The sequence below is a fragment of the Tachypleus tridentatus genome, chromosome 7 (genome assembly GCF_004210375.1).
Source record: "Tachypleus tridentatus isolate NWPU-2018 chromosome 7, ASM421037v1, whole genome shotgun sequence".
Classification (NCBI taxonomy): domain Eukaryota; kingdom Metazoa; phylum Arthropoda; class Merostomata; order Xiphosura; family Limulidae; genus Tachypleus; species Tachypleus tridentatus.
The window spans coordinates 100648009-100675983 of record NC_134831.1 but is presented as its reverse complement, the minus strand read 5'-3'; the positions used below and the strand labels follow the sequence as shown (position 1 = coordinate 100675983).

Below are 27975 nucleotides of genomic sequence, written 5' to 3'. Positions count from 1 at the left end.
TATTTGTACAAAACTTCACTGATGGCTGGAATACAATGTGATCAAAATTTCCAAAGAGCTATATTTGTACAAAACTTCACTAATGGCTGGAGTACTATGTAATAACAATTTCCAAAGAGCTATATTTGTACAACACTTCACTGATGGCTGGAGTACTATGTGATCAGAAAGAGCTATATTTGTACAACACTTCACTGATGACTGGAGTACTATGTAATAACAATTTCGAAAGTGCTATATTTGTACAAAACTTCACTGATGGCTGGAATACAATGTGATCACAAAGAGCTATATTTTTACAACACTTCACTGATGGCTGGAGTACTATGTGATCACAAAGAGCTATATTTTTACAACACTTCACTGATGGCTGGAGTACAATGTGATCACAAAGAGCTATATTTGTACAAAGATTGATAAACAATACAGAACCATAGGACAGACTACAGTTTGAAGGACAAAATCTTCAATGTTCTGAATGAAAGCTGAAAAAATTAACATAGTATAGAATTTAAGACAACAGCCAGTTTCTAAACCTCATCCAAACCAATCAAGCCAAATGACCTTATCAGCTAAGTTAAAACTATGGGTAGAAAATAAAATCCTCAGACCCATAAAAAAGCCATTGCAATGAAGCCAGACATATCTCCTGATACCATTAACAATAAAATAAGCAAGAATACAAAGTGGATAAAGGCAAACAAACCAAAAATTTGAAGCTTTTGACTTCACAATTTCAGTGTATTATTTTTAACATTTTTTTATCAGGATATGTGGAATTTAATGGTTTTGATGATAAATCAGTTTATTTTTATTCCTGCTAATGATATACCTACTGTCAGAAGGAAGTTACTTAATAAATTCAAGTTTGTCTATTTTCACATTAAGCTATTTATAGAATGAATTTTCACACATAACCAACTTAGAGCTTCTCTTTGTTAACCTGAAGATGGCCTAGAAGGTCTAAATGTTGTTCTGTACTTCATTTATATTGAAGTTTTAATACCCCTAGCAGTCATCTTCAGAATGCAATCTTGGGCCTGTTCAATGTTGTTGTTGTTTTTTGTATTTTTACATGCAAGGCCTGATAGTAAATCAAAATAATGACACTGAAAATCAAGAAAACAACCTAAAAAGCAGGTTGTGGAACATCAGATAATAACTGTGATGTAAGTGTTACAATATCAGAGCTCTACCAAAATTTGTCAGATGTCAGAGTAAATATTTCATATTTAACATCTAATTTCTACTTTAAATACAGAAAATATATTCAATACTAATTATTTGAAACTACTTACATTAGTACCAAAATGACTGACCACACTTTTCTGAGAGAAAACAAGTGAAAAACTTCCTTTAAGTTAAGCAGTGAGAAAAACAAAACTAGCTGGGCACCATACACAAAACTGTAAAATTAAAACAACTTTAAAAAATAATTATCTTAATAAATTATTATGTTTTTAACTGATCTACACTATTAATAGCTTTGAGTTTGATAATGCTTTGCACGTCATGCTGCCAATACAAATAATTCACAAAAAGCAATTTTCATTGTACACTGTATACATGAATCATATATATATATATGACAAAAATCATCTTTTTAATGCTCTGACATCTGCTTTTGAGCCAGATTAGTCACACAGTGCCTGTTGCTATATCGTGAGAGAAAGTGACATAGTATGTGTGCTGGATAGTCTCTACCAGTAGACAAATTGGAACACACACAGCCAGTATGTTTTCTGACACAATGAAAGCTTCGTTATAAAAGGTAATTATTCTAATTTTAGTTTTTGAAGTCCTGGAGCTCAAATCCAATTTTAAGTTGTTCTCTGAAGAAGAAAGGTCTACCTTTTTAAAGCACTTGGTTAATAAGGGTTCCAGTTGTTGGAAGTTTACATTTTCCTACACTGAAAATGTGTTTCCAATAAAACTTACCTCAATACATATAGCTATTCCTCAACTTTCACTTTGCCCATCTAAGCATTGGTTTCATTTGCTCAAGTATTTTATACCACATTTCAATGCCCTTAGCAATTTTTAACCTTGTAGCACTCCCCACCTACATCAATGTGCCCTCTGTCTAGGTACTATATACAAGTACTTCACTCACATAATGTAACCACTTTTCCCAGACTTAAACCATCCCAGCGACTAATACCAGCTCTTAAAGCGAGGGAAGGGTCAGAGTGCCAACAGAGATAAATATGATTGGAAATACATCTTCAAGTTAAGATGTTGAAACATAACTTACCATTCACTGACACTTATAGCTTGAATCCCTCACTGAGAAGGTAAACATAACTTACCATTCACTGACACTTATAGCTTAAATCCCTCACTGAGAAGGTAAACATAACTTAAGATTCACTGACACTTTTAGCTTGAATCCCTCACTGAGAAGGTGAACAAAACTTACCATTCACTGACACTTATAGCTTAAATCCCTCACTGAGAAGGTGAACAAAACTTACCATTCACTGACACTTATAGCTTGAATCCCTCACTGAGAAGGTAAACATAACTTACCATTCACTGACACTTATAGCTTGAATCCCTCACTGAGAAGGTAAACAAAACTTACCATTCACTGACACTTATAGCTTGAATCCCTCACTAAGAAGGTAAACATAACTTACCATTCACTGACACTTATAGCTTAAATCCCTCACCGAGGAGGTAAACAAAACTTACCACTCACTGACACTTATAGCTTGAATCCCTCACTGAGAAGGTAGAAGGTCCAGTGAGGGCATTATCCATACAGAAAACATCTGCATAGAACAGGAACGTACAAAGAGTGGTATGCAAGTGAGAAAATCACACTACATCCAGCACAGATATGGTCTTCACTCAGAACTTAGTTCCTTTATCATGGGTGTAACAGAACATGAATAATCATCATTACAGGGCAATCCCAACCAGACAGTTGAGGTTCCAAAGCTTTGGGTTGGAAGTAAGGGGATCTTGGTCTCTATAACCAATGTTGGATAATTGGACTGCAACATAAAATATACAGATATAAATTTGATTGGATTCCAACCTGTAACAATAGAGAGATACATTTCAAATCACTGGAATCACAATGAGTAAGTAAGCAACACTGAAGCAGACACACTTTGTCCTCCACCTGAAGAAGTCTGAAGAACTCAAAATGATGGAAAAGTGTACTCCTTAATCAACCAAAGGAATAAAACTAATCTTGTCTGGAAGTATAAGCATTTATTCTTATTCTCCAACCAAGTAATCAAGGAACATTCTGCTTGCTCCCAGAATTATGTAGAGAATGTGGAACACCTTGCTCAACCAAAGATTCAGAATTATAAGGAGATAATGGACCTCCTTCTATAAACAATATAATAAATTGGCAGTGATAAAAAAGAAGAGCCATACACACCCTAATCAAATTGCCTGACATCAAATCTTAAGTGTTATTACAAGTGTACTCCTGTGGAGGTTTGTGCCTTTCCTACTGACATCAAAGAAAAACGTGTAAATGCTTGAAGAGGAGAGCTTCCATCTTTGTCCTTTTTTTCAAGAGTGGAGAAATTCTCTCAAACACTGAAGGTAAAGCCTCTGTCCACCACTCCAGTAACTAAAAACAGTGTGGTTAGGACTATCTCCACTTGTAGAATCTGGGAAGGAGATGCACTGGGTATACCTGAGGAATAGTGCAATAGGTAAATCAAGTTCCCTAACTTTTTAAAACCAAACTATTCCCAGTTTATTCAATACAATGATTGGAAGCGATGGGTAAGATACCCTTTATCTTCACTCATTGCCCATGAGGGGCAGTCCAACAGAAAATGGTAATGCTATCTGGTGAACACCTACATGGTCTTATGGAACACCTAATTTCTGCAAAGCCTGTTGCAATCAGAAGAAAATAGTTAAATTTGGTGATGGTGCAGAATTAAATTGATAAAATACACCTGTCTTGGCAACATTTGTTACAGAGTAGAATACAGTGAAAGAAAGAAGAGATAAGGGATCCTGGAAAGAATAGAGACAAGAGGAGAACAAAACTAATCAGTCCTCCTTACAATCTAGCAGATGTTATTACACCCTTGTGCAAATTAATTGAAACAAATGGTCATTTTACAATATTTTCAGCATGGTGGCCGATGTAGGCTCGTTTGACCCGCTGATTTCCTTTAATTGTCATTTTTTCACACAGATGGCATCATTAGCTGTGTTTTTCAGTACGGTCGATCTATTTTTGGGATATATGATGAAATTTTGAGGAATATTACGCCATTCGAAATTGCGTTAGAAGGGCAAGGAGACCAGTCAAAAAACAACTTCTTACCAACTCAGTGAAGAAAAAACAGTATCAATGGGGTCCAAAATACAAGAACTGGTTGTTGTTGTTGTTGTTTTTGAATTAAGTACAAAAAGTACTTAAGTACAAAAGTACAAAAGCTACACAATGGGCTATCTGTGCCCTGCTCACCACAGGTATCAAAACCCAGATTTTAGCATTGCAAGTCCGCAGACATACTGCTGAGCCACTGGGGGACTACAAGAACTGGACGCAAGAACAATTGAGGAAGATGTTATTCAGTGACGAGACTCATTTCTTCGTACAGATTCAAAGAAGTCTGCATGTTCGCAGATCTCCAGGTGAGAAACTTTGAGAATCTCACATCAATCAGTTCGTAAAACTTCCCTTGAAGATGTTTTGGGGCTTTTTCAGCTACTATGGTGTCGGAGGCTTACATATCGTAGAAGGTATGATGCAAGGACCACAGTAAATCGAAGTTTTGCAGAGAAGAGTCATTCCAGAATTGAAAAAGAGATTTCCTGATGGATCTGGCATTTTTCAGCAAGATCTGGCTCTGTGCCACACATCAAAACTTGTGAAGAATTTTATGAGTACAATGCGAATAAAGGTGCTGAACTGGCCTGGAAACTCTCCGGACATAAATCCTATTGAAAATCTTTGGGCAATTTGTAAAGAAAGACTTCAAGGAAAAGACTACTTCGAAAGATAAGCTAGTTGAGGCCATAATTGAGGTGTGGTACTGCAATCCAAAAATTAGCAAAGATTGCAGGCAACTAGTGGACTCGATACCAAAGTGGACTAACGATCTTCTGAAAAATAAAGGTGGTCATATCATGTATTAATTTGTGAGTAATTTTTGGATTCTCAGAAATAAAATGCGAAAAACTGAAAAAAATTGTAATTTTGTCTTGTTTCAATTAATTTGCACAAGGGTGTAAATGGCCACAGGGAGGTTGTAAAGAACTCTCAGAACAAAATGTGTAAAGAATGTGAGAAAGAGAGTACTGGGTAAAATTTATAATTTACTTTTCACTTATCCTGACTACATAGTTATTTCTCTGTGTGTATGTATATATAATTTATAATGTACTTTTCACATATCCTGACTACATATTTATTTCTCTGTGTGTATGTGTATATATAATTTATAATGTACTTTTCACTTATCCTGACTACATATTTATTTCTCTGTGTGTATATATAATTTATAATGTACTTTTCACTTATCCTGACTACATATTTATTTCTCAGTGTGTATGTGTATATAATTTATAATGTACTTTTCACTTATCCTGACTACATAGTTATTTCTCTGTGTGTATGTGTATATATAATTTATAATGTAATTTTCACTTACCCTGACTACATATTTATTTCTCAGTGTGTATGTGTATATAATTTAATGTACTTTTCACTTATCCTGACTACATATTTATTTCTCTGTGTGTGTATATATATAATTTATAATGTAATTTTCACTTTCCCTGACTACATATTTATTTCTCTGTGTGTATGTGTATATAATTTATAATGTACTTTTCACTTATCCTGACTACATATTTATTTCTCTGTGTGTGTGTATATATATAATTTATAATGTACTTTTCACTTATCCTGACTACATATTTATTTCTCTGTGTATGTGTATATATAATTTATAATGTACTTTTCACTTATCCTGACTACATATTTATTTCTCTGTGTGTGTGTATATATATAATTTATAATGTACTTTTCACTTATCCTGACTACATATGTCTTTCTCAGTGTCTATGTATATATAATTTATAATTTACTTTTCACTTATCCTGACCAAACAAGCACATGGATTTATTGCTCAGTCTTTTAAACTGACTATTGTTTAACCAAACACATGGATTTATCAATATCTTTGAAACTTACTACTATTTGGTCACATACGCACAGTTCCGTCACCATGTTTTATTCAGGCATTACTTCAGAGTGGAAGAAATGTAACAATGTAACGACAAACAGAGCAGATATTAAAATAAAACTTTCATTAACATTACATCAGGCAATATAGCAGGTTAATTAAAGGCAAATATAATAAAAATTTATAAATTATGTTATTGGTCTGTTCTCACTCTTCAGTGGAAGTTGAAAGTATAAGCTAAAACAAGAATCTACTTTAAATGGAATAAATCACCACATGGATCCTTCAAAAGAAATGTAACAATAGACTATTTATATTACTTAGCCTGAAGTGATTCTTAAACAACTTGTAACAAGCAGTAATGCTTAATACGTCATAAGAAAAACACAACACGTGACAATAATATTACACATTCTTAAAAATGAACTCGGGTATGAAACTAACCATATTTGTCAATATTATCAAGACAGACAAACAGCCATGCATTTACATTTTAATGCTTTACCTGTGGCATTTCAAATTTGTTTTAATACACACGCACATAACTAAATATTTGTTTTCTTAATTTAATGTTGTACAAAACTTCTCAATAGCTTTTTTATCACACTAATCTCCATAGAATGTTTTAGAATTAAACAAAAACAAACATGAGTTGTGAGACATTTTGTGATTGTAAGGGGACCACTTGTTGTAAAAAAGCCTACTCTACCTTTGTTGCACATGAACGTAGTTTTTGTCTGCTTCTTCAAACTTTTCATTCACTCGCTGCACATCTGATGACAATGTCTGTTTATAAAACTCCTACAAAAAGGAATTGCAATCAAATAACAGAAGTTTCTGGAAACAAAATATCACAAAGACCAGAATAAATTGATACTTTCATGAATGTACTGTAATAACATATAATATCGTACCTGAGTAAAATCATATTACAAACATATATACATTTGAACATGGTTATAAGATGCACTATCATCTTGATAGTGAGCTACTATCACCTTCATTATTCATTCTGAGTACAGAAACACAATATCTACTAAGCTACTCTTGTGTAATGTTCACAGTCATACAATATGTTTAACATCTTGATCTGATCTCTGGTGTTTTCCAGTTGTCAAAAGCTAGAAATTCCTTTATGTACCTTACAAATTTTCTTCAAACAATTATTGTGTCATAATAATTTTTACTGATATGTTTAGCTCCCTCAATTTTTGAGTAACAAATCATGATACAGAATAAAATGTACTTAATGATTTTGTTTTAGTAAACTTGCAAATTGTAAGACTCATGTTGGCCAGAGCTTTCCAATAACACTTCTGTATATATTGTATGTTATTTTGTTCTTAGTTTAACAATAAACACGTAAGAGTAATTGTTAACCATGTTTGTCTTGTATACATGTAGTAAATCTATGGCTAAGAAAATGTAGACATACCACATACGTCAATTTTTATTTGAAATCATTCTTAACTAAATATATTTTGAGTAATCATGAAACATAATAATTCTCACTTATCCTATTTTGTAATACACTCTTTAAAAAACTAGTTAGTTTACATAGAATAAATAAACATAATAAATAAAATGATGAGAATTTATCTCCCACCTCATTTTTAAACTCAGGATGGACACCAAATGTTATGGTACAGTAAAGATGGTCAACCTGAAACCTCCGCAGCAGATAAGCAAGGTCAATTGACCACGTACTAAATGTAAATGAAAAATTGTACAATACTTTAAATGCATAAAGCCAGTGCAGATAGCTACATGTGCAATCAACAAGAACTGTAAGTAAATATCACAAAAAAACAAGATGAATTTGTAGCCTTTCAAAAGTAAATAGCTAATAACTCCTCATTTGTTACTTGATACAAGTCATCTGTATCTGTCACACTATTGAGAATTTTCATATTCAGTAACTGAGTTGAAATTTGATGTTTTTCACAGCTCATGTTAAATGTTCTCTAGCTGTGTTTGAAATAATGTCAGCACTTCACTTTGTCTAAAAACTTTTAAAAACATTTCAAGCTAATTTTCACTTATTAATTACACTTTAAACATCTTGGTACATGTGTGAAATTTAGTGGGATAAGTTTAGTACAATGTTAAAATAAATTAACCAAAACAACTGCATATAACTGTGTGTGTGTATGTGTATATATGAACTAAGCCCAAAACACACAAGACAAAATAAAACTATGATACAAAGAAAAGGTGAAATATACCACAGCAAAAGATAAAGTGGGATACATGACGCTACAAGCCACACAGAGGTGAGGATGCACTGTCTATGATAGGATATATGGAATCACAAGTCACATGGAGGTGAGGATGCACTGTCTATGATAGGATATATGGACCTACAAGCCACCTAGAGGTGAGGATGCACTGTCTATGATATGATAATATGGAACCACAAGCCACCTAGAGGTGAGGATGCACTGTCTATGATATGATAATATGGAACCACAAGCCACATAGAGGTGAGGATGCACTGTCTATGATACAATAATATGAAACCACAAGTCACATAGACGTGAGGATGCACTGTCTATGATAGGATATATGGAATCAGAAGCCACATGGAGGTGAGGATGCACTGTCTATGATAGGATATATGGAACCACAAGCCACATAGAGGTGAGGATGCACTGTCTATGACAGGACATAAGAAACCACAAGCCACATAGAGGTGAGGATGCACTGTCTATGATAGGATATATGGAATCACAAGCCACATAGAGGTGAGGATGCACTGTCTATGATAGGATATATGGAACCACAAGCCACATAGAGGTGAGGATGCACTGTCTATGACAGGATATATGGAACCACAAGCCACATAGAAGTGAGGATGCACTGTCTATGATAGGATATATGGAACTACAAGCCACATAGAAGTGAGGATGCACTGTCTATGATAGGATATATGGAATCACAAGCCACATAGAGGTGAGGATGCACTGTCTATGATAAGATATATGGAACTACAAGCAACATAGAGGTGAGGATGCACTCTCTATGATAGGATATATGGAATCACAAGCCAAATAGAAGTTAGGATGCACTGTCTATGATAGGATATATGGAACCACAAGCCACAAAGAGGTGAGGATGCACTGTCTATGATAGGATGTATGGAATCACAAGCCACATAGAGGTGAGGATGCACTGTCTATGATAGTATATATGGAACTACAAGCCACACAGAGGTGAGGATGCACTGTCTATGATAGGATATATGGAACCACAAGCCACATAGAAGTGAGGATGCACTGTCTATCATAGGATATATGGAAGCACAAGCCACATAGAGGTGAGGATGCACTGTTTATGATAGGATATATGGAACTACAAGCAACATAGAGGTGAGGATGCACTCTCTATGATAGGATATATGGAATCACAAGCCACATAGAAGTTAGGATGCACTGTCTATGATGGGATATATGGAATCAGAAGCCACATGGAGGTGAGGATGCACTGTCTATGATAGGATATATGGAATCAGAAGCCACATGGAGGTGAGGATGCACTGTCTATGATAGGATATATGGAACCACAAGCCACATAGAGGCAAGGATGCACTGTGTATGATAGGATATATGGAACTACAAGCCACATAGAGGTGAGGATGCACTGTCTATGATAGGATATATGGAACCACAAGCCACATAGAGGTGAGGATGCACTGTCTATGACAGGATATATGGAACTACAAGCCACATAGAGGTGAGGATGCACTGTCTATGATAGGATATATGGAACCACAAGCCACATAGAGGTGAGGATGCACTCTCTATGATAGGATATATGGAATCACAAGCCACATAGAAGTTAGGATGCACTGTCTATGATAGTATATATGGAATCAGAAGCCACATGGAGGTGAGGATGCACTGTCTATGATAGGATATATGGAATCAGAAGCCACATGGAGGTGAGGATGCACTGTCTATGATAGGATATATGGAATCAGAAGCCACATGGAGGTGAGGATGCACTGTCTATGATAGGATATATGGAACCACAAGCCACATAGAGGCGAGGATCCACTGTGTATGATAGGATATATGGAACTACATTATTAGTTTTGCTAGATTAAACTTATCAATCACTAAGGATTAGTTTTGCTAGATTAAACTAATCAATCACTAAGGATTAGTTTTGCTAGATTAAACTTATCAATCACTAAGGATTAGTTTTGCTAGATTAAACTAATCAATCACTAAGGATTAGTTTTGCTAGATTAAACTTATCAATCACTAAGGATTAGTTTTGCTAGATTAAACTTATCAATCACTAAGAATTAGTTTTGCTAGATTAAACTTATCAATCACTAAGGATTAGTTTTGCTAGATTAAACTTATCAATCACTAAGGATTAGTTTTGCTAGATTAAACTTATCAATCACTAAGGATTAGTTTTGCTAGATTAAACTTATCAATCACTAAGGATTAGTTTTGCTAGATTAAACTAATCAATCACTAAGGATTAGTTTTGCTAGATTAAACTTATCAATCACTAAGGATTAGTTTTGCTAGATTAAACTTATCAATCACTAAGGATGGGTACTTTTACTTGTTCCTCATCACTAAGTATGGGTACTTTTACTTGTTCCTCATCACTAAGGATGGGTACTTTTACTTGTTCCTCATAAAAAAAACAGCTCAGAAAATGCATGAAAAGTTACAATTTTTTCTATACTGAAAATGTATTTCCAATACAAACTTACCTGTACTTTCAAGATTTAGCTATTCTTGTTCATTGCTGCCCTCTATATGCAAACTTTTCTTTACCCCTGTCACAAGCCTTGCGCTTCTCCCTTGTTGGAATTTGTATATTGTAACATGTGTCTCAGTGTCATCTATTAACCAATAGTAGAATAGCGTGCCCATGTGAAATATATAATTCCTTCTACACTCTCCTACCAAACCTACACTTGAAAGTTTTGCAGGTGTAGGCACCAGAGAAACGAGTAGGAAGAGTGCAAGGTATTAGAAGAGAGGAGTAAGTGTCAGAAATATATTTTCAATATAGAAAAATTATAATTTCTGATACAGTACTTACCTCCAGTCACAAGATGAACTGGAATCTCACACTGAAAAACAAGTGTGAGAGAATAACAGAAATATCCTCTAAAGCATTTAATGGATATATCTGGACAATGAGAGAAATAGATCTGAATATCATAAGGGAGTGAACCCTCCACTTTTCATTTAGATATACGTTTTGCACGTATGTATAATCCATAAAACATGAGGACAGAAATTATGAGGTATAGGATGGCTAAGGCATGTTAGACTGTATTCAGCAAGTCAACTACATACAAAACCTCTTTATCATGTACCAACATTGATGAGAGGTTAGGATTGAGATCATACCATCTTCACCTCAAACCCAAGAATCAGGAATTAAAACCCACCAATTACTGGGTATCACACAAGGATTATCACCAGTTCATCAATCCAGGAATTGTCATCCTATATTGAGAGGACTGAATCAACTTGTGTGAGGTCTTATGTTAATTGGTTCACTCAAATACAAAACCTCAATGCTGGGAACCAATGTTCACATGAAGGTAAGACAAGGGCTCCCAATTCAAGAGTTTACTACATTTATAACGAATGAACTCCAGTGTGTACCGAATATGTAAAGAAAGGCTTGTCACAAAGTAAAGTGATGGATCTACTAGATTGGTTTTGGAAAATAACAGTAGGAGGCTACATCAACCTGTCAAGTGACAGTTCAACTCCAAGTGTAAATCTAACAAGGCCTCCACAGGAGTTGACCTATCTCCTTACAGGATAATTTGGTTTCCATATACTATTTACACAATCACTGGAGTTGAACCATCACTTTAAGTGGCCTTCTTAAGGGATGGATCAATTCCAGTGATTGTGTAAATAGTATACAGAAGCCAAATTACTCTGTAAGGAGATGGGTCAACTCTTGTGGAGGCATTGTTGGATCTACAAGAACAGAACACCACTGCCCTGCCCATGACTGAATGACTATAACTAATTTTTTGTGGACCCCGTTCAGAACAACACCTCCATGGTCATCCACCCCATTGGTTTGGAATTGGAAAGTGTTAAGTACTTCTATACTGCACAAGGAAAATGAGGGTGAGAGTGAAGTGGAGAGTCTGTAGGAATGTCATCATTAGAGACATGGGTGACCAAGAAATCTTACTGAGTTACTTACTCAAGACAAAGCAGGGATGTGCAGCTATCCCCTTCTGCTTTACCCATACAGTCCATGGGTAATGTGGTACAGAATAGATAGGTTTATGGAGCAATTATGGAGTACATGGTCTAGATTCCAGCTTGAGAAGCTTCTCCAATGGATGATGAAGACAAGAAGTGAGAAAAAATGGGAGATGATGAATCTGTTAGGAGGAAACATGGAACAAGGTTGAGAGGAGTAAGCTAAAGAAACCAAAACACAGACCCATCAACTTGTATTGGTAAGATCATCAAGTGAGAATTATTGCCAGTGGATAAAAAACAATTGTGCATACCCTGAAGGGTAGCTGTACATGAAATATAAAAATGTAGGAGCCCTAACTGAACACAGAATTCTATCAGGATCTGAAAGGAGGGAAGATGGGAGATTCAAGGAAAGAAAATATGAGTAATGGAAAAACAACTCTACTGAGCTGCCACAGTATTATACTGTCAGTATAAAGGTAGAAATGGTTATAAATGGTATGTGAAATGTCAATGACGAAAAACCAGATCAGCAACGTCTGCAGACCAATAGAAAAAGGAAACAGGCCTTAAGGGACAGATAAAGCAAAGAGCATGAGGAAAGTGGTTTGAGTGGAAGTAAAGTTAGGGCATGGAGGACCACATTAATGTCACAACCTAGAATAGTAGAATGCTTGGGAAATATTTGAAGCTGGAAGAAATGCATGAGCAAAAGGAAAACAAAAGAAGTAAAACCCTACAATATCTAGAAAAATGGAAGATATGAGAGAACATAACAAGACTGAAGACTCGCAATCATAGAGCAAGGTGCGAGAAATTCCACCAGCTGATCCAGAGAAGGTTTGTTGGTAGGAAATTTCCCACCAGTAGACTAGCAGTTAAATACTTTCCACTTGCTCTGGTACACTGTCATGGAAGATAGATGTATGAAAATAGTAGGAGACAGATATCAAGATACAGGACAGGAAGATCAAGATGTAAGATGGGGTACTGAGGTTGACAAAGAATAGAAGAAAACCATGAAAACAGAAAAGATGGTGAGGGGAGCAGACACTGTAACCAAAGTTGTGCTGGTCAATAAGGTGCAATCAGGAGGACCCAATAAAACTCTTGGGCTACTCTTTTACAAATGATTAGCAGGATTGACTATCACATTATAATGCTCCTATAACTCAAAGGGTGAGTATGTTTGGTGTGATGGAGATTCACATCTGCAACCCTCAGATTACAAGTTAAGCTGCCTTAACCATTTGACCATGCTGGGTCACAGGAGAGGAAGTGGCATACTTGCTGATGTATGAGTTTTATCTATCCACCTTTTCAAATTGTTTCTCAGGGAAGGAGAAAGTGAAACAGTGGCATAAAGAGGATCATGTGCAAGATTCCATTGTTTGTGAAGTGCCCACTGCAGGGTTACGGCAAAACTTAGAGAGATCAATGCGGTCATGAAGGACCACATCCTTAAAAGCAACAGGACCTCATGAGCTGTAAGTACTGAGCCAAGAGAGCATTGGGAACTAAAAGTTCCATGGAGCACAAACAAAAAAGGTAAAGTGTGACTGATGTTGTTGTTATAGAAAACCCCTAAATGCACTAGATACTGAATGGGTCAAAGGACTGCCTCCTCCAATTTCATCAACTGGCCCAGTCAAGCTGCCACAGAAAGAAGTCGATGAGTGTGAGTGTTTGACACCTGTTTGGAATAAGCTAAAAGGAGCCAGTCATCTTTGTAATGATGAAATTGCATCCCAAGAGCATGAATATGATGAGCAAAGGCCCAAATGATATCAACAAAACATGCATTTTCAGCTAAGGCAAGTCCAAAGGAAGGTACCTAAAATTGGTAAATCTCCCTTAGAAGAACAAACCAAAGATAATTGAGAGTGAAGTGTGATTGGGATGTGGAAGTAAGCATAAGAGATATTCATATTTGTCATCCACAACTCTGGGGTAACTGTCTATCTCAGGATAAAAAAGACTCCAGAGTGAACTTAAGGAGTGAGATGAAGTATCTGAGGTGTGATAAATCAAAGAATGATTTCCAATCCCTTGTTTTTTTTTGGACCACAAGAAGATGTGAATGAAAACCCTCTGAGGGATGGTTAACATGTTTGATAGCCTGCTGCAAAAGGAAATCCTGAACCACCTCTGAAAGACACTGAGATGTCACAGGATCTCAAGAAGGAGGAAAGAAAATTGGGTGAGGAGAAAGAGGAGGTGGGGAAAGAAATCTGATAGAGAAACCAACTGAAAGAACCTGTGCCACCCATTGATCATTGACAAAGTGAAGTTGGTGAGGAAAAGAATTGAACAGTCAAGTTCCCATTGGCTAGTCTATGGTACTTTTTTGGCAATAGATGATTTATCATTGATGGCCTTCACAAAAGGAAGTACCCAGATTTAAAGGAATGGGTGATGGGTGTGAGGATGAAAGATGGGAAACACAAATATGTGGCATGGAAGTCTCTGATCAAGATAAACAGGTCACAAGAGTTGAAAGATTGGACTGCAAGTGGGTTGGTGTTACCTCCAGCTCAATATGCCAAGGACAGTATTAAAGACATTATATCTAAGAAATGGATCACGACATAACTCCCTATAACAAAGAAACAATACAAGTAACAACAGAACTGAGGATGATATACAAGCTAATTTGAAAAAAGTGAAGGGTGCTGGAAGAAAATCCCTCAGGATTTCTGTGGAGAGCCTTTGAGAGCAGATGTATGTAAAAAAGACACTTGAGAAGGAAAGTAAGGGTAAGAAAAAAGTAAAAATATTAGGCATGTATGAAACTAACGTTATATTCAGGAGCTGCCTGCCTGATTATCAATAAGGAAACCAACAATCGTTGGTGCACAAATGGATAGTCCACCAAATGATAAGAAAGAGCGTACTGATCAGAGGCTCTCAAGAGCACAGCATGCTGATGCTTTTATTTAATTGGAAAATAGGTGATCTGCATGCACCTGAATTTCAGGAGACAGAGGAAATACCAAAAATGGTTGAGAAGAATGAGGGGAATAAGGAATAGGAGAAAAGACACAAAACATCACAAACCTGAAATACAAGATCCACGAAGGCCAAGACGAACCTTGAGGCTGGAATTGGGAAGGAACGTAAGACTAAGAAGGAGGAGAAAGATAACGTTCCTCATCATTCTGAATAACTTCAACAGAAGCATGAGGAGCCTGGGCAATGACAGGTGACAAAGGTTGGCCCACGTAATGTTCATCCTCCTGATGTACAAAAGCAAAAGATCCATCATCAAGTCACCCATACCTGAGGGCTGAGACAAAATATTAATCACTGTATGACTCTTAAAGTGGTAATGTGGATTTTGTAATTTATAATCTACACAAAACTGTTGATTGTAGAAATAAAGTGGCAATAATAAACTGGAAAAAAAATTTGTAAAGGATAAAAGAAAGAATCACTTGAAGTGAAAATTAAATTCTAGGTCACACAGGAAACATTAAGCATAATAGAAAATGTCAGTAAATCAAAAGCTGCCAAACAAAAAATGAAGGTTCAGTAGAGGAGTGTTGAGGAAGTCACGTGTCGTGGAGAGCATGCTGTGCTACGTGTCGTGAGAGCATGCTATGCTACTATTCACTAATAGATGAGACATGATTATTTGAATGAGACCACACTGGAATACACAAAGTTAAACAAAGGGGGGAGCACAATACTTCTGGTGTATGTAAAGAAAAAGTTTGCACACAAAAGTGAATTAGAACAGCTAATCTTGTGAGAAGAGGCAAGTACTGTATTGGAATCACTCTGTACTCTTAAAACTGATATGAGTACATGTATACATTCTATTTAGAAATAAAGTAGTTACTTTATTTCTAAATAGAAAAATCTGATACTAATAATACACAACAGTAGTTGGAACATTATGATGATTTTAATACTGAATGAGTAAAACATCAGGAATGATCAAAACTTACATGACCAACAACAACAGGTATGAAATAAACAACCCAATAATTGTTTTGCCGACTATTTAATTTACTGTTTTGTCATAACTCTGGTTAATAATCAAAAGTTTGGTTTTGTTTGAATTTTACACAAATCTACACGAGAGAGCTATTTGCACAAACCATTCCTAATTTAGCACTATAAGACTAGAGGGAAGGCAGCTAGTCATCACCCTAACTTAGCACTATAAGACTAGAGGGAAGGCAGCTAGTCATCACCACCAACTGCCAACTCTTGGACTACTCTTTTACCAATGAATAGTGGGATTGACAATCACATTATAATGCCCCATGGTTGAAAGGATGAGCATGTTTGATGCAATGGGGATTTAAACCCGTGACCCTCAGATTACGATTCAAGTAATCTTAACCATCTAGCTATGCAGTGCCATCAAAAGTGTGTCTAATGCTCTTCATGTCAGGGATATAGTCCCTGAAGAAGCATAAAAGAAATATCCCTTTAGCCATGACAAATTAGTCTCTAATAATAATGTCTCAGAAAGTGGGCCAAAGGCAACCTGAAGGGGTTACCTGTTTTAACTACTTACATCATTGTTGTCTGTCAACTGGTCAGAAGGCACTAAAATGATATTAAGTAAAATGTGCACATGCCATGAATCATGAGAAGAATTATGCACTCTGGAGCTACAACACAACATGACATATAAACTTCAACTATAAAAAACAAAAATATTAATTACTCTTAATGTTGGTTTTGCTTATCTTTGAAACAGTACAAATACAAATTGCTTTACTTTTAAATACTGAGATGTTGTATCATTTAAGTGCAAGTTTTGTTGATGACAATAATTGTTTAAAAAATTTAAAAATGCATAAATATAATTAAGTATTAAAGAAATCTATACTAAAATACAATAAAACTAATACAGTGTTAAGTCAATTTTGATTTTTTTTGTACCTAGAAATGTACTCTGGTGGGACTAAATTTCTCTATGCCACTGTTATTAACTGTTGTGTGATAAGCCAGTCAGGAGTGAGCCACTGAAGAATATGTCCACGTTCTTGGTCTGCCCTATTGCACTAATATTTTTGTACAGTAGTTGTTCTAATTCAACCCTTCAGGAGATACTTTCATGACCACGTGATTCTCAACAAGCAAAAACAGTGATTTCATTAAAGGAATTTCAAACCTAGAACTTGGAGCTTTTATGTTTGTCATTTAGTTATACCACAGTCAGATTGACTGATTGCTTGTTTTGTAATTCACACAAAGCAACACAAACTGTTTGTGCTAGTAATTCCTAACTTTAGAGAGGCTAGATTAGAAGCACCCACTAAAGGTTCTCAAGCCTCTCTAGTCAAACGATAAATCTAATTGCTACTATTATGTATCCATAGCCCAAAAATGTAAAGCACAATTTATGAGCACAGTGTACTCATGAGATCACATTCAGTCCAACTGAAGTTAATTTCCATTTATATAATAAAATATAATAATACTTCCTTCTTTTTTCAAAAATAACAAATTTCAAGAGGCAGAAACTGATTATCAAATTAATTAACACTTAAAATACTTTTGTTTTATTATCACAATCTTATATGCGTTAAGGTTTTACACTGCCAGTTTAATCACTATACTGTTACACCATTCATTTCAATATGCCATTAACTGGCATTTCATTTCAAACATCCTTTTAAATTATAAAAAAGAAACATGTACTCAAAGAATTTTTACAACCAGTCAGAACTGGGTAACAAAAAAAATATTTGTAGATTGTTTCGTTTACATTACTTACCTCCTACCAAATCCCTCCTTGAAAGAAATTTCACGCAAGTTGTTTCTTAAAAAGTATCTATTATCCTCCCTAAAACAAATTAGTTTGTTATATTTTAATTGTAAACTACTGTAATATTTACATATTGTACAGAGTACAAGCACTTACAAAGCAGTCTTAAGAACTGTGGAATTACTTCATGAGGAATATTTAAAATTTAAAGAAAAATAATTCATATCTTGAGCAGAAGAAACAACTGTATAATATATACAATTCAGATATGTTAAATTAGATGGATAACGAAGAGCATCTGGTAATAAAATGGACAAATTATTGAGTCAGATGGATAATGAAGTATTCATTTGATCATCAAATGCAGAAATTACTCAGTTGATTCAGATGGATAATGAAGAGTTCACTTGATCATCAAATGCACAAATTACTCAGTTGATTCAGATGGATAATGAAGAGTTCACTTGATCATCAAAATGGACAAATTACTCAGTTAAGTCAGATGGATAATGAAGAGTTCATTTGATCATCAAATGGACAAAATTACTCAGTTGAGTCAGATGGATAATGAAGAGTTCATTTGATCATCTAATGGACAAAATTACTCAGTTGAGTCAGATGGATAATGAAGAGTTCATTTGATCATCTAATGGACAAATTACTCAGTTGAGTCAGATGGATAATGAAGAGTTCATTTGATCATCAAATGGACAAAATTACTCAGTTGAGTCAGATGGATAATGAAGAGTTCATTTGATCATCTAATGGACAAATTACTCAGTTGAGTCAGATGGATAATAAATGGTTCATTTAATCATCAAATGGACAAATTACTCAGTTGAGTCAAATGGATAATGAAGAGTTCATTTGATCATATAATGGTCAAATTACTCAGCTGAGTCAGATGGATAATGAAGAGTTCATTTAATCACCAAATGCACAAATTACTCACTTGAGTCAGATGGATAATGAAGAGTTCATTTAATCATCAAATGGACAAATTACTCAGTTGAGTCAGATGGATAATGAAGAGTTCATTTAATCATCAAATGCACAAATTATTCAGTTCAGTCAGATGGATAATGAAGAGTTCATTTAATCAACACATGGACAAATTACTCAGTTGAGTCAGATGGATAATGAAGAGTTCATTTAATCACCAAATGCACAAATTATTCAGTTGAATCAGATGGATAATGAAGAGTTCATTTGATCATCAAATGGACAAGTTACTCATTTGAGTTAGATGGATAATGAAGAGTTTGTTTGATCATCAAAATGGATAAATTATTCAGTCAAGTCAGATGGATAATAAATAGCATATCTGACCATCAAAGGGACAAATTACTCAAAAGAACCTTTGTTAAGTCATTTCAAACATCCATTCCAACTGTAAATTAAAAAAGGTAAGCATCTCCCAGTGGTGTGAAAAATATCACCATGTTAGCAATTTCAGAGACAAAATACACTAATTAAGCAACTAAAAAACTTGCAATAAACAGCCTGACTACCACACCCAATATTCAAAACAAGTAAATACCTGTTTATTTCCAGTTTGTGATATAAACATGATACAAATTTGTCCATAATCTTGTACATATTTTGTAAGGAGTTGTACCAAAGTGCTTTAATAACTACTAAATAATAACCAACTATACAAGTATCAGTTATTTCTGTGCTTAGTCTGCATCAACAACTTAGTTCTGATTGTATGGAAACTTAACAATTTCATATTATTCTAAATATTTACTTAACTGAGAAATGTGTGCTTACCCCAACACCATCAAGACAGCTGAAATACCACAATCCCAGCTAAAACGCTGTTTAACATGAGGTAGTATCACCTCCACCATATCAGAACACTCATCATCCATTTGTTTTAGTCACTTTCTGTAAACCTTTTAATGTGAAGCAAAAAATAATGGATCAACTAACAAAGAAACTAAATACAAATCTTGATTAAATAGATGCAATGAACAAAATGTTTGATAACAAAAATGTCAAAGATTTTTGTGTAATATTTAATTTTAAGTAAATTTAACTAACTGTTCTGTTCCTTTGTTACACTATTTATGCACCAAACTGCTTGTTGGTCCATGACTTTGTTGGTTAGTATCTCTAATAACGTATAAGGCACACGAAATGCAATCCAAAATAACACCAATAATGCACATATTCCTATTAATTACTCCTGTAATAACTTTGTACAGAATGTCAGTGATTTCACCTAAAGTATTCAATCCATTACCCAATACAATGCTACTATTTTTTTGTTATTCCTTGAACAGTGAGAAGGTAGAGGACTGAAAGTTGGTTAATGTTATTCCTCTCTTTACAGAAGGTAATAAGAACTGTCCCAGTAATTATCGGTCTATTAGTCTTAAATCAGTTTTTGAGAAGAGTTTTTAAAGCCTGATAAATGTCATTTAACAAAGTTTAAAATTTTGTTTGATAGTAAACAGTTTCAATAGGTGAAAACCTTGCCTTACTGATCTTCTGACATTTTTTTGAAAAGTTTATATAAAAGAGGGTAAGTGTGTAGATTTGTTACATCTGCAATTTTAGAAAGCATCTGAAAAGATGTCACATAAAAGGCTTACTTAAAAATGATCTCAAAACATATGGAGAATAAGTTGGCTCACTGCATAGAAATGCGGCTGGATAAAAGAAATCAGAAGGTTGTTATAATGGAGTGCAGTCAAACTGGTTTAATGTCACAAGTGATGTGTGTACCTCAGAGTTCGGTGGGAGTAGCTTTGCAATTGATTATTTACATCAAGGACACAGATGAAGGAGTGGTCAATGATGACTTAACATTTATTGATGATATTTAAGGTCTTGGGTGTTGTTGACTGTAATGAGGATACTACTGATTTATAAGAAAGATTTAGCTCACTTGGCAAGTTGGCAAAAAAACTGGAAAATGGCTTTAAATCATAATAAATACAAGGTAAGATATACGAGTTATCATATTATGTATTATAAATATAATTTTGATGTGTAAAACCTTAATACTGTCTTGAAAAAAAGAATGTTAGCACCCTGGTTGATGAGTCTCTTAAGCCATCTAAGCAAGGTGCTGTTGCTTGTGGGAGAACAAGTGGAATTGTAGATTGTATATAAGAAATACCAAATACAAGTCTAAAGAGTATTGCCATTGTATCGGTCACATTTAGAGTACTGTATTCAATCTTAGGTTCTTTACCTTACAAAAGACATTCCGATTGTTCCAAAGGGTTCAGAGAAGGAATACTAAGATGGCATATGGGATGGAAAAATTGATATAAATAGACAGGATAAGATCTCTGAAACTGTTTCCTCTTGAATAAAAAAGAAACCTGATTGAAATATTTTTAAGTGAATTGATAATGTTGATACATAACTTTATTTATAACAAGGAGGGTGCAACTACAGGATGGAAAACATATATAAATTTTGACAGGAGTCATAATCACCTGAGGCTTTTCTGAAATGGTGTTTAACCTTCCAAAAGGGTTTCTTTCAGTTGTGGTAGAAAGCTTGATAAATATTTGAATGATAACAGCTGACTTTGAGTTTATTTTAATAGCTTGGTTTAGTCAACAGAGAAACCTAGATGATGCACTTAAATGTTTTTCCTTCTGGAGTTTGTATGACTTACAAGTGACTCGTAAGTCTAATGTTGTTCAAAGCTTTTAGTGTTTCTCTGGATAGACTGTTTGATTATTAGAACAAAGAAGATTAGAAATATGAGCTTGATTACTAGAATTAGGAGTAAAATTAAAAAATGGGTTACATAATGTTTTTATATTTTAAGATGATAGATGGCACTTCAAGCTTGTGCTCTTTGTTAGACTGAACAGCTCACAACAAGTGCATGTGTACAAAAATTTAAAAATATTGTACACACAGCATTTTGAATGTTAACACAAACTTCCTCTGCAAAATTATATGTTATACATAAACATTACAAGTCATGAAAAGTTCATACAGACTAGAGTTAAAATTGAAACAAAACATGGAAACAATTAGAATCTATAAGAAAACATTCATTTAAACCAGTTGGTTGCAGGATCCCCACATTGTAGTTTAATCTTCTTTCCAGTAATTCTCTTTTAACAATGTATGTTAAAGCACCAATAAGTCCCAGAACCAAATACTCTCCAACCGTAGGTTTGTTGATAGAGAAATGTTTGCCCATACGTAAACATTCATTTAAACCAGTTGGTTGTAGGATCCCCACGTTGTAATTTAATCTTCTATCCAGTAATTCTCTTTTAACAATGTATGTTAAAGTACTAATAAGTCCCAGAACCAAATACTTCCCAACAGTAGGTTTGTTGATAGAGAAATGTTTGCCCATACGTAAACATTCATTTAAACCAGTTGGTTGTAGGATCCCACGTTGTAATTTAATCTTCTATCCAGTAATTCTCTTTTAACAATGTATGTTAAAGTACTAATAAGTCCCAGAACCAAATACTTCCCAACAGTAGGTTTGTTGATAGAGAAATGTTTGCCCATACGTAAACATTCATTTAAACCAGTTGGTTGTAGGATCCCCACGTTGTAATTTAATCTTCTATCCAGTAATTCTCTTTTAACAATGTATGTTAAAGTACTAATAAGTCCCAGAACCAAATACTTCCCAACAGTAGGTTTGTTGATAGAGAAATGTTTGCCCATACGTAAACATTCATTTAAACCAGTTGGTTGTAGGATCCCCACGTTGTAATTTAATCTTCTATCCAGTAATTCTCTTTTAACAATGTATATTAAAGTACTAATAAGTCCCAGAACCAAATACTTCCCAACAGTAGGTTTGTTGATAGAGAAATGTTTGCCCATACGTAAACATTCATTTAAACCAGTTGGTTGTAGGATCCCCACATTGTAATTTAATCTTCTTTCCAGTAATTCTCTTTTAACAATGTATGTTAAAGTACCAATAAGTCCCAGAACCAAATACTCCCCAACTGTAGGTTTGTTGATAGAGAAATGTTTGCCCATAACTGTGTCTTGGTTCTCTCAGTCTATTATGATTTAAACATTCTTATACTCCATTGCTGAGTTGGTGGCCTGTTTGTCCAATGTATAAACTTAATGTTTTGCAAATTTGGTAGTAAATAATACAATCAGTGGCATATGTAAAGGACTACCTTATGTTAAAAGTTGGGTTTTGTCCTTTACCTGTATGGTGCTCTTTATACATGGACAGATGACACACCTGTTTCATTTACGTGTGAGTTCTGGGAGTATTGTTTTATTTTTGTTTAAAGTTACCGTGCACCAGGAGTTCTTTCAAGTTTTTGTCATGTCTGTACAAAATAACAGATGGGTCATTCAAAAGAGATTTATTGGTCTGGTCTTCAAAAAGTATCATGTACTTATTTAATATGTTTAACCTTCTTGTTGGTCAGGTGGTATGTTAGCACAAGTAGGACTGGTGTGTTCTTTCTTGGTTGAGTGTTTGCTCCTGGGTATATGAGCTAGCTTTAATAGCTGCATTGTATATGAATGACTCAGGATATTGTCTTTTACAAGAGAAATTTTCCACTTATTTAGATTTATAATAATTATCATCCCTACAAAGTTTGCACAGTTATAGAAATTGTGAGCATGGTTACTGTAAGTGTGGGAAGATTCAAAATGTAGGTATATTAGTGAACATGCACAAGTGGTCAGATGGTCATCTCGTAAGTACATGTTAATGTTGAAAAAGAGGGAAATATTGGGTTAGATATTTACTAATTACGGTTGGAAAGAGGCAACAGCATAAAAACATCTAATTTTGGCATGGGTGGAATCCCTTGCATTAGAAGTGACAAGTTTGTCATTTAAAAGCTCAGATGTAAGATTTAAGAGCAGGTGAAGATTCATTTCTGACAAAATGATTTTGTTTCTTAGAATTATACAATTATGGAAAGGTTTGCTTTGTGTTATGCCTTATGCTATTAATTTCAATTTCACTCTGCTAACTTACGTAACAGTTATAGAGATGTAAAACGGCCACTTCTAATTTTACCTTGAAGTTTTAGTGAGCAAGAGACGACCTTTAATGAACCAAATAGCTCTCACCCTACTCTTTAATACATTTCATCAACTCATGTTATTAGACATTATTTCATGGTACAAAATTCTATCATGCAGTAATAAACTTTTACAGAGAAAAGAAAATTCACAAAATACTCATGTTTATAGTTTTAGAAGCCCTATTATTGGTGTTATGTCAGAAGACACTGCCAACAGTAGTGAGTCCTAACAAAAGCCTAAACATAAATTAGTTTTCATTGATATATTTAAGTTAATTTTTTGTTGTTTTGTATATGTATACTGTATCTAGTAAATGCAAAATATGCGTGCTTGTGAGCTGGGTATGTTGGCATGTTCGTATGTTACACTGCCATGTTTTTGAGTCGTTACCTCCTATTTGAAAAAAGGAAACATCATGTGTACACACAGACTCTGTGAAACAGACATCAACTAATTCTTCTACAACATTATGTTAGAACTTACTCAATTTAAATTAAGCAAAGCATTAACAAAAAGTTAAGGTAATTTCTCCACACAATATGCATGTTAAGGAATATACTTTAATACTTAGCATAAAACCAAAAGCATTTCTTCTCTATGCTTAAAAATGAAGTGTGAACCTTGTCCAAATAATCTCCGAGCATGATATTGGTACTGTTTTGTGTGTGTGTTTTGTTCTTATAGCAAAGCTGAGTCCACCGAGGGGAATTTAACCCCTGATTTTAACGTTATAAATCCGAAGATTTACCACTGTCTCAGCACTGATATGAGTAAAATGTTACTATTACTATACACACGAATAAAATATATCATTTAAAGTTATAAACACAAATGTTTTTCAATCATTGCTTTTCTCAGTTTAAATTTCATGTACAAAAATATCTAAAACTTAAATCCCATGCAACACCTTGTGTTAATGTATAACAACAGTTATAACACTGTGTACTGAAAGCACAAGACTAATATTTATAGCTTTAGTTGCTAAAATATCTTTAAATTTAAATCATATTTGAGATATTTTACAATCATCCATTGGGAAATATGTCCAAACACAATTTTATTAATTCTTTATACATGTGCAGTAAACCAAGTCACCACCAAACTTCTTCTGCTCTGTTATCCTCTTAGTTTAACTTTTCAGAAACAATATTCCAGGTTTCTGTAGTATTTTAGTCACAATGGGGTTCCTGAGTAAGTGTTTTTGTGATCTTTACTAAGATCCAGTTTTCAAGCAGTAATAACTCAAGTTTGTTGAGAATCATAACACTGTTTATGAACAATAATGGATTCCTCTCAGCTGTTACATCCTCTAAACCAAATTAAAACTACTAGATTAAAAAAAGTTAAAGCCAGTCCTTATGATTCATATAAACTACTGAGCTTTCTTTTAAATTAACTCAAATTTACCACCTCTGCAACATTTGATGGCAACCCATTCCATAACCAAACCATCATATCTGGAAAATAAAACTTAATTAAAGGTAGCTTCTACCTTTCCTAAATCTATATTTGTGTCTCCTAGTTTTAAAATTCTCACTGTTAAATATTAAAAATGTTAACATATCATCAACATTAATTAACTACAATCTTAAACCCTTTAACGAGATCCACTCCAACTCTTCTTTTTCAATTTTAAGATTTTTAATCTCTTCTTATGACAAACTCTCCATCCCAGGCACCATTCTAGTAACCCTCCTCTGAACCCTTTCCAATAATTCAATGTCTTTCTTAAGGTAAGGAGGCCCAAGATTAAATACAATATTCCAAATATGGCCTAACCATCAATCTGTACAATGAAATTATAACTTATTTAAACTTGTATTCAATATTTCTTTAGAAATACTTGCCCTACCAGTAGCAACTTTAAGAAACTGATCAACCATTACACCAAGATCCGTTTCTTACATGACACTGTTAAAGTCATTAACATCCAAATTACACTTACAATTCAAATTATGATAACCCACGTGCATTATCTTACACTTATTATAATTAAAACCATTTATTCACCCAATTCAATGAATGGTGTAAATTATTTTGTAAATCAACAGCATCTTCTTTACAACTACCAACAACTAAGACCTTATTATATAACATCACCAAATGTAAGTAATCTATTGGACATTCCATCATTAAATGTATATAAAAAAGAACAATGGTTCTAAGACTAAACCTCAGATACATTACTTGCAACATTAACCTAGCTTGAGTGAGCTCCATTTATAACAATGCTCTACTTTCTTTCCTCAAATCACTTTTCTATCCAATTAGTTAACTTATCCCAAATTGGTAAGACCAAATCTGTAATAATGATTCTTCTATTACAAAAACAACAAACTTTCAATTTTCATTGGTGGAATACTGGAAAATTATTTTTAATATTGTAAGATATAATGTTAATTTAGTTATAACCAACATATTAAAAAAGTACAGACATACTAGAATGATAATGGTGAATGTTATCTTCTTAACTAAACATGGAATATCACTGTAGATTTTGCAGTTAAGTTGCACAACTTTTAGAAATTTGAGTGCAAAGAGAGATTTGATATTTTTAGGCATATTTTCTCTAGAATCTGTAAAAACTAAATTTTACTTCATTTTGATTTTCAAAATTAGTAAAGGATAACACTTAAAAGACGATATTGAAGGGTTAGAAATATAAGATTCAATACCCAGGGGTAACATACTAAAAATGGTAGGATTTAGAAATTCAGATGAAGATCATTTTTCAGTTAGTCAGAATCAATGTTGATTCTGAAATAGTTTGCTTATTGTAGTGTCAGTGATGGCGTCTCTTACAAGTTCTATTTACACTTTTACACATAATGCTCATCTCAAATAGAGAATGAAAGAGCTATTACATCTAGTTTTTAAATAGCCTATTTGATGCAGTGTCAGTTGTTTATGGCGTATCAAGGTTAGTTTTAATATTTGTTGTCAATGTTGAACAAGCTTATGTTTAAATAACGTTGTAATAATTTACAGCACATTATTTACGTACAATTCTCCATTTTCAAAAGTCAACACTAAATCTATAAATTTACTTTTAAAATTAATATTATATTTACTTACTATACTAGTTATAATTACAATTCACATAGCAAAGTCGATTGCAAGAACCATGTTAATAACATAATTATTAATACATGAAAACGGATTAAACAGCCACATTAAGCAGGTATACTATTATAATTTAAAGACAATACAAGTTCAAAATACCTTACTTGTATCTGTAGCTATTTATTATAAAGTTTTGCTATCACCTGGCGTTTCCAAATTCCAGGCAGACACAAGTTCCACACCTGATAATACCGTGTACTAGTTTAGTGATAACTGTATATTTTGGAAAACTATAAGTGATTAAACCATGTCAACTTATCCATTTATTTTGCATCTCTAAGTTACTTTGGTACCTTTTAAGTAATTATTATTTCACACTCCTTTTGTTTTGATTACCAGCGACGAAACATCACTTCTTTATTCATACTCCACTATTGACAGAACCATAACCTTACAGTCTCCTTAAGTTTTAATGACAGAATATCTTGGGCTCCCTCTTCAATCAAGAATTAGCAAAATTTCCAAAATTTATTCTCCAGTTTCAAGTGATATATAATAATGTTACAAAACAAACAAAATCACATAGAACAAACAATGTTATTATTAAATGTACCTTACTTCAGTCATAATGTTCTAAAGTTTTATTTATTGTGTATGCACATATGAATACTTACCTCACGCACTACTGATTTTTTTAAATTACGTATTTTGTTCTTGACGTTGGTACTGCCAGAATTAGATATATTTGACTAAGTCGTCTTCGTCCTACATCATTGTATTC

The 27975-nt window shown here is 34.0% G+C and overlaps 1 protein-coding gene across 6 annotated transcripts; it reads right to left on the bottom strand.

The window, feature by feature from the left end:
* Nucleotides 1–2728: 2728 nt before the first annotated feature.
* LOC143258070 (uncharacterized) lies at nucleotides 2729–27677 on the bottom strand. 6 transcript variants are annotated; one of them, XM_076517094.1, is made up of 6 exons: nucleotides 27548–27677; nucleotides 19893–20017; nucleotides 18129–18197; nucleotides 7786–7885; nucleotides 6889–6980; nucleotides 2774–2999 (listed from the first exon to the last, which is right to left on the bottom strand). In XM_076517094.1, exons 2-6 carry the CDS (start codon nucleotides 19991–19993, stop codon nucleotides 2975–2977), a joined length of 387 nt encoding a protein of 128 aa, XP_076373209.1. In that variant the 5' UTR covers nucleotides 19994–20017; nucleotides 27548–27677; the 3' UTR covers nucleotides 2774–2974. The 6 variants fall into 6 exon arrangements, with proteins under 6 accessions (XP_076373211.1, XP_076373210.1, XP_076373209.1 ...); XM_076517092.1 differs by having other exon boundaries at nucleotides 2777–2999; nucleotides 27354–27667; XM_076517093.1 differs by having other exon boundaries at nucleotides 2780–2999; nucleotides 27398–27667.
* Nucleotides 27678–27975: the final 298 nt, after the last annotated feature.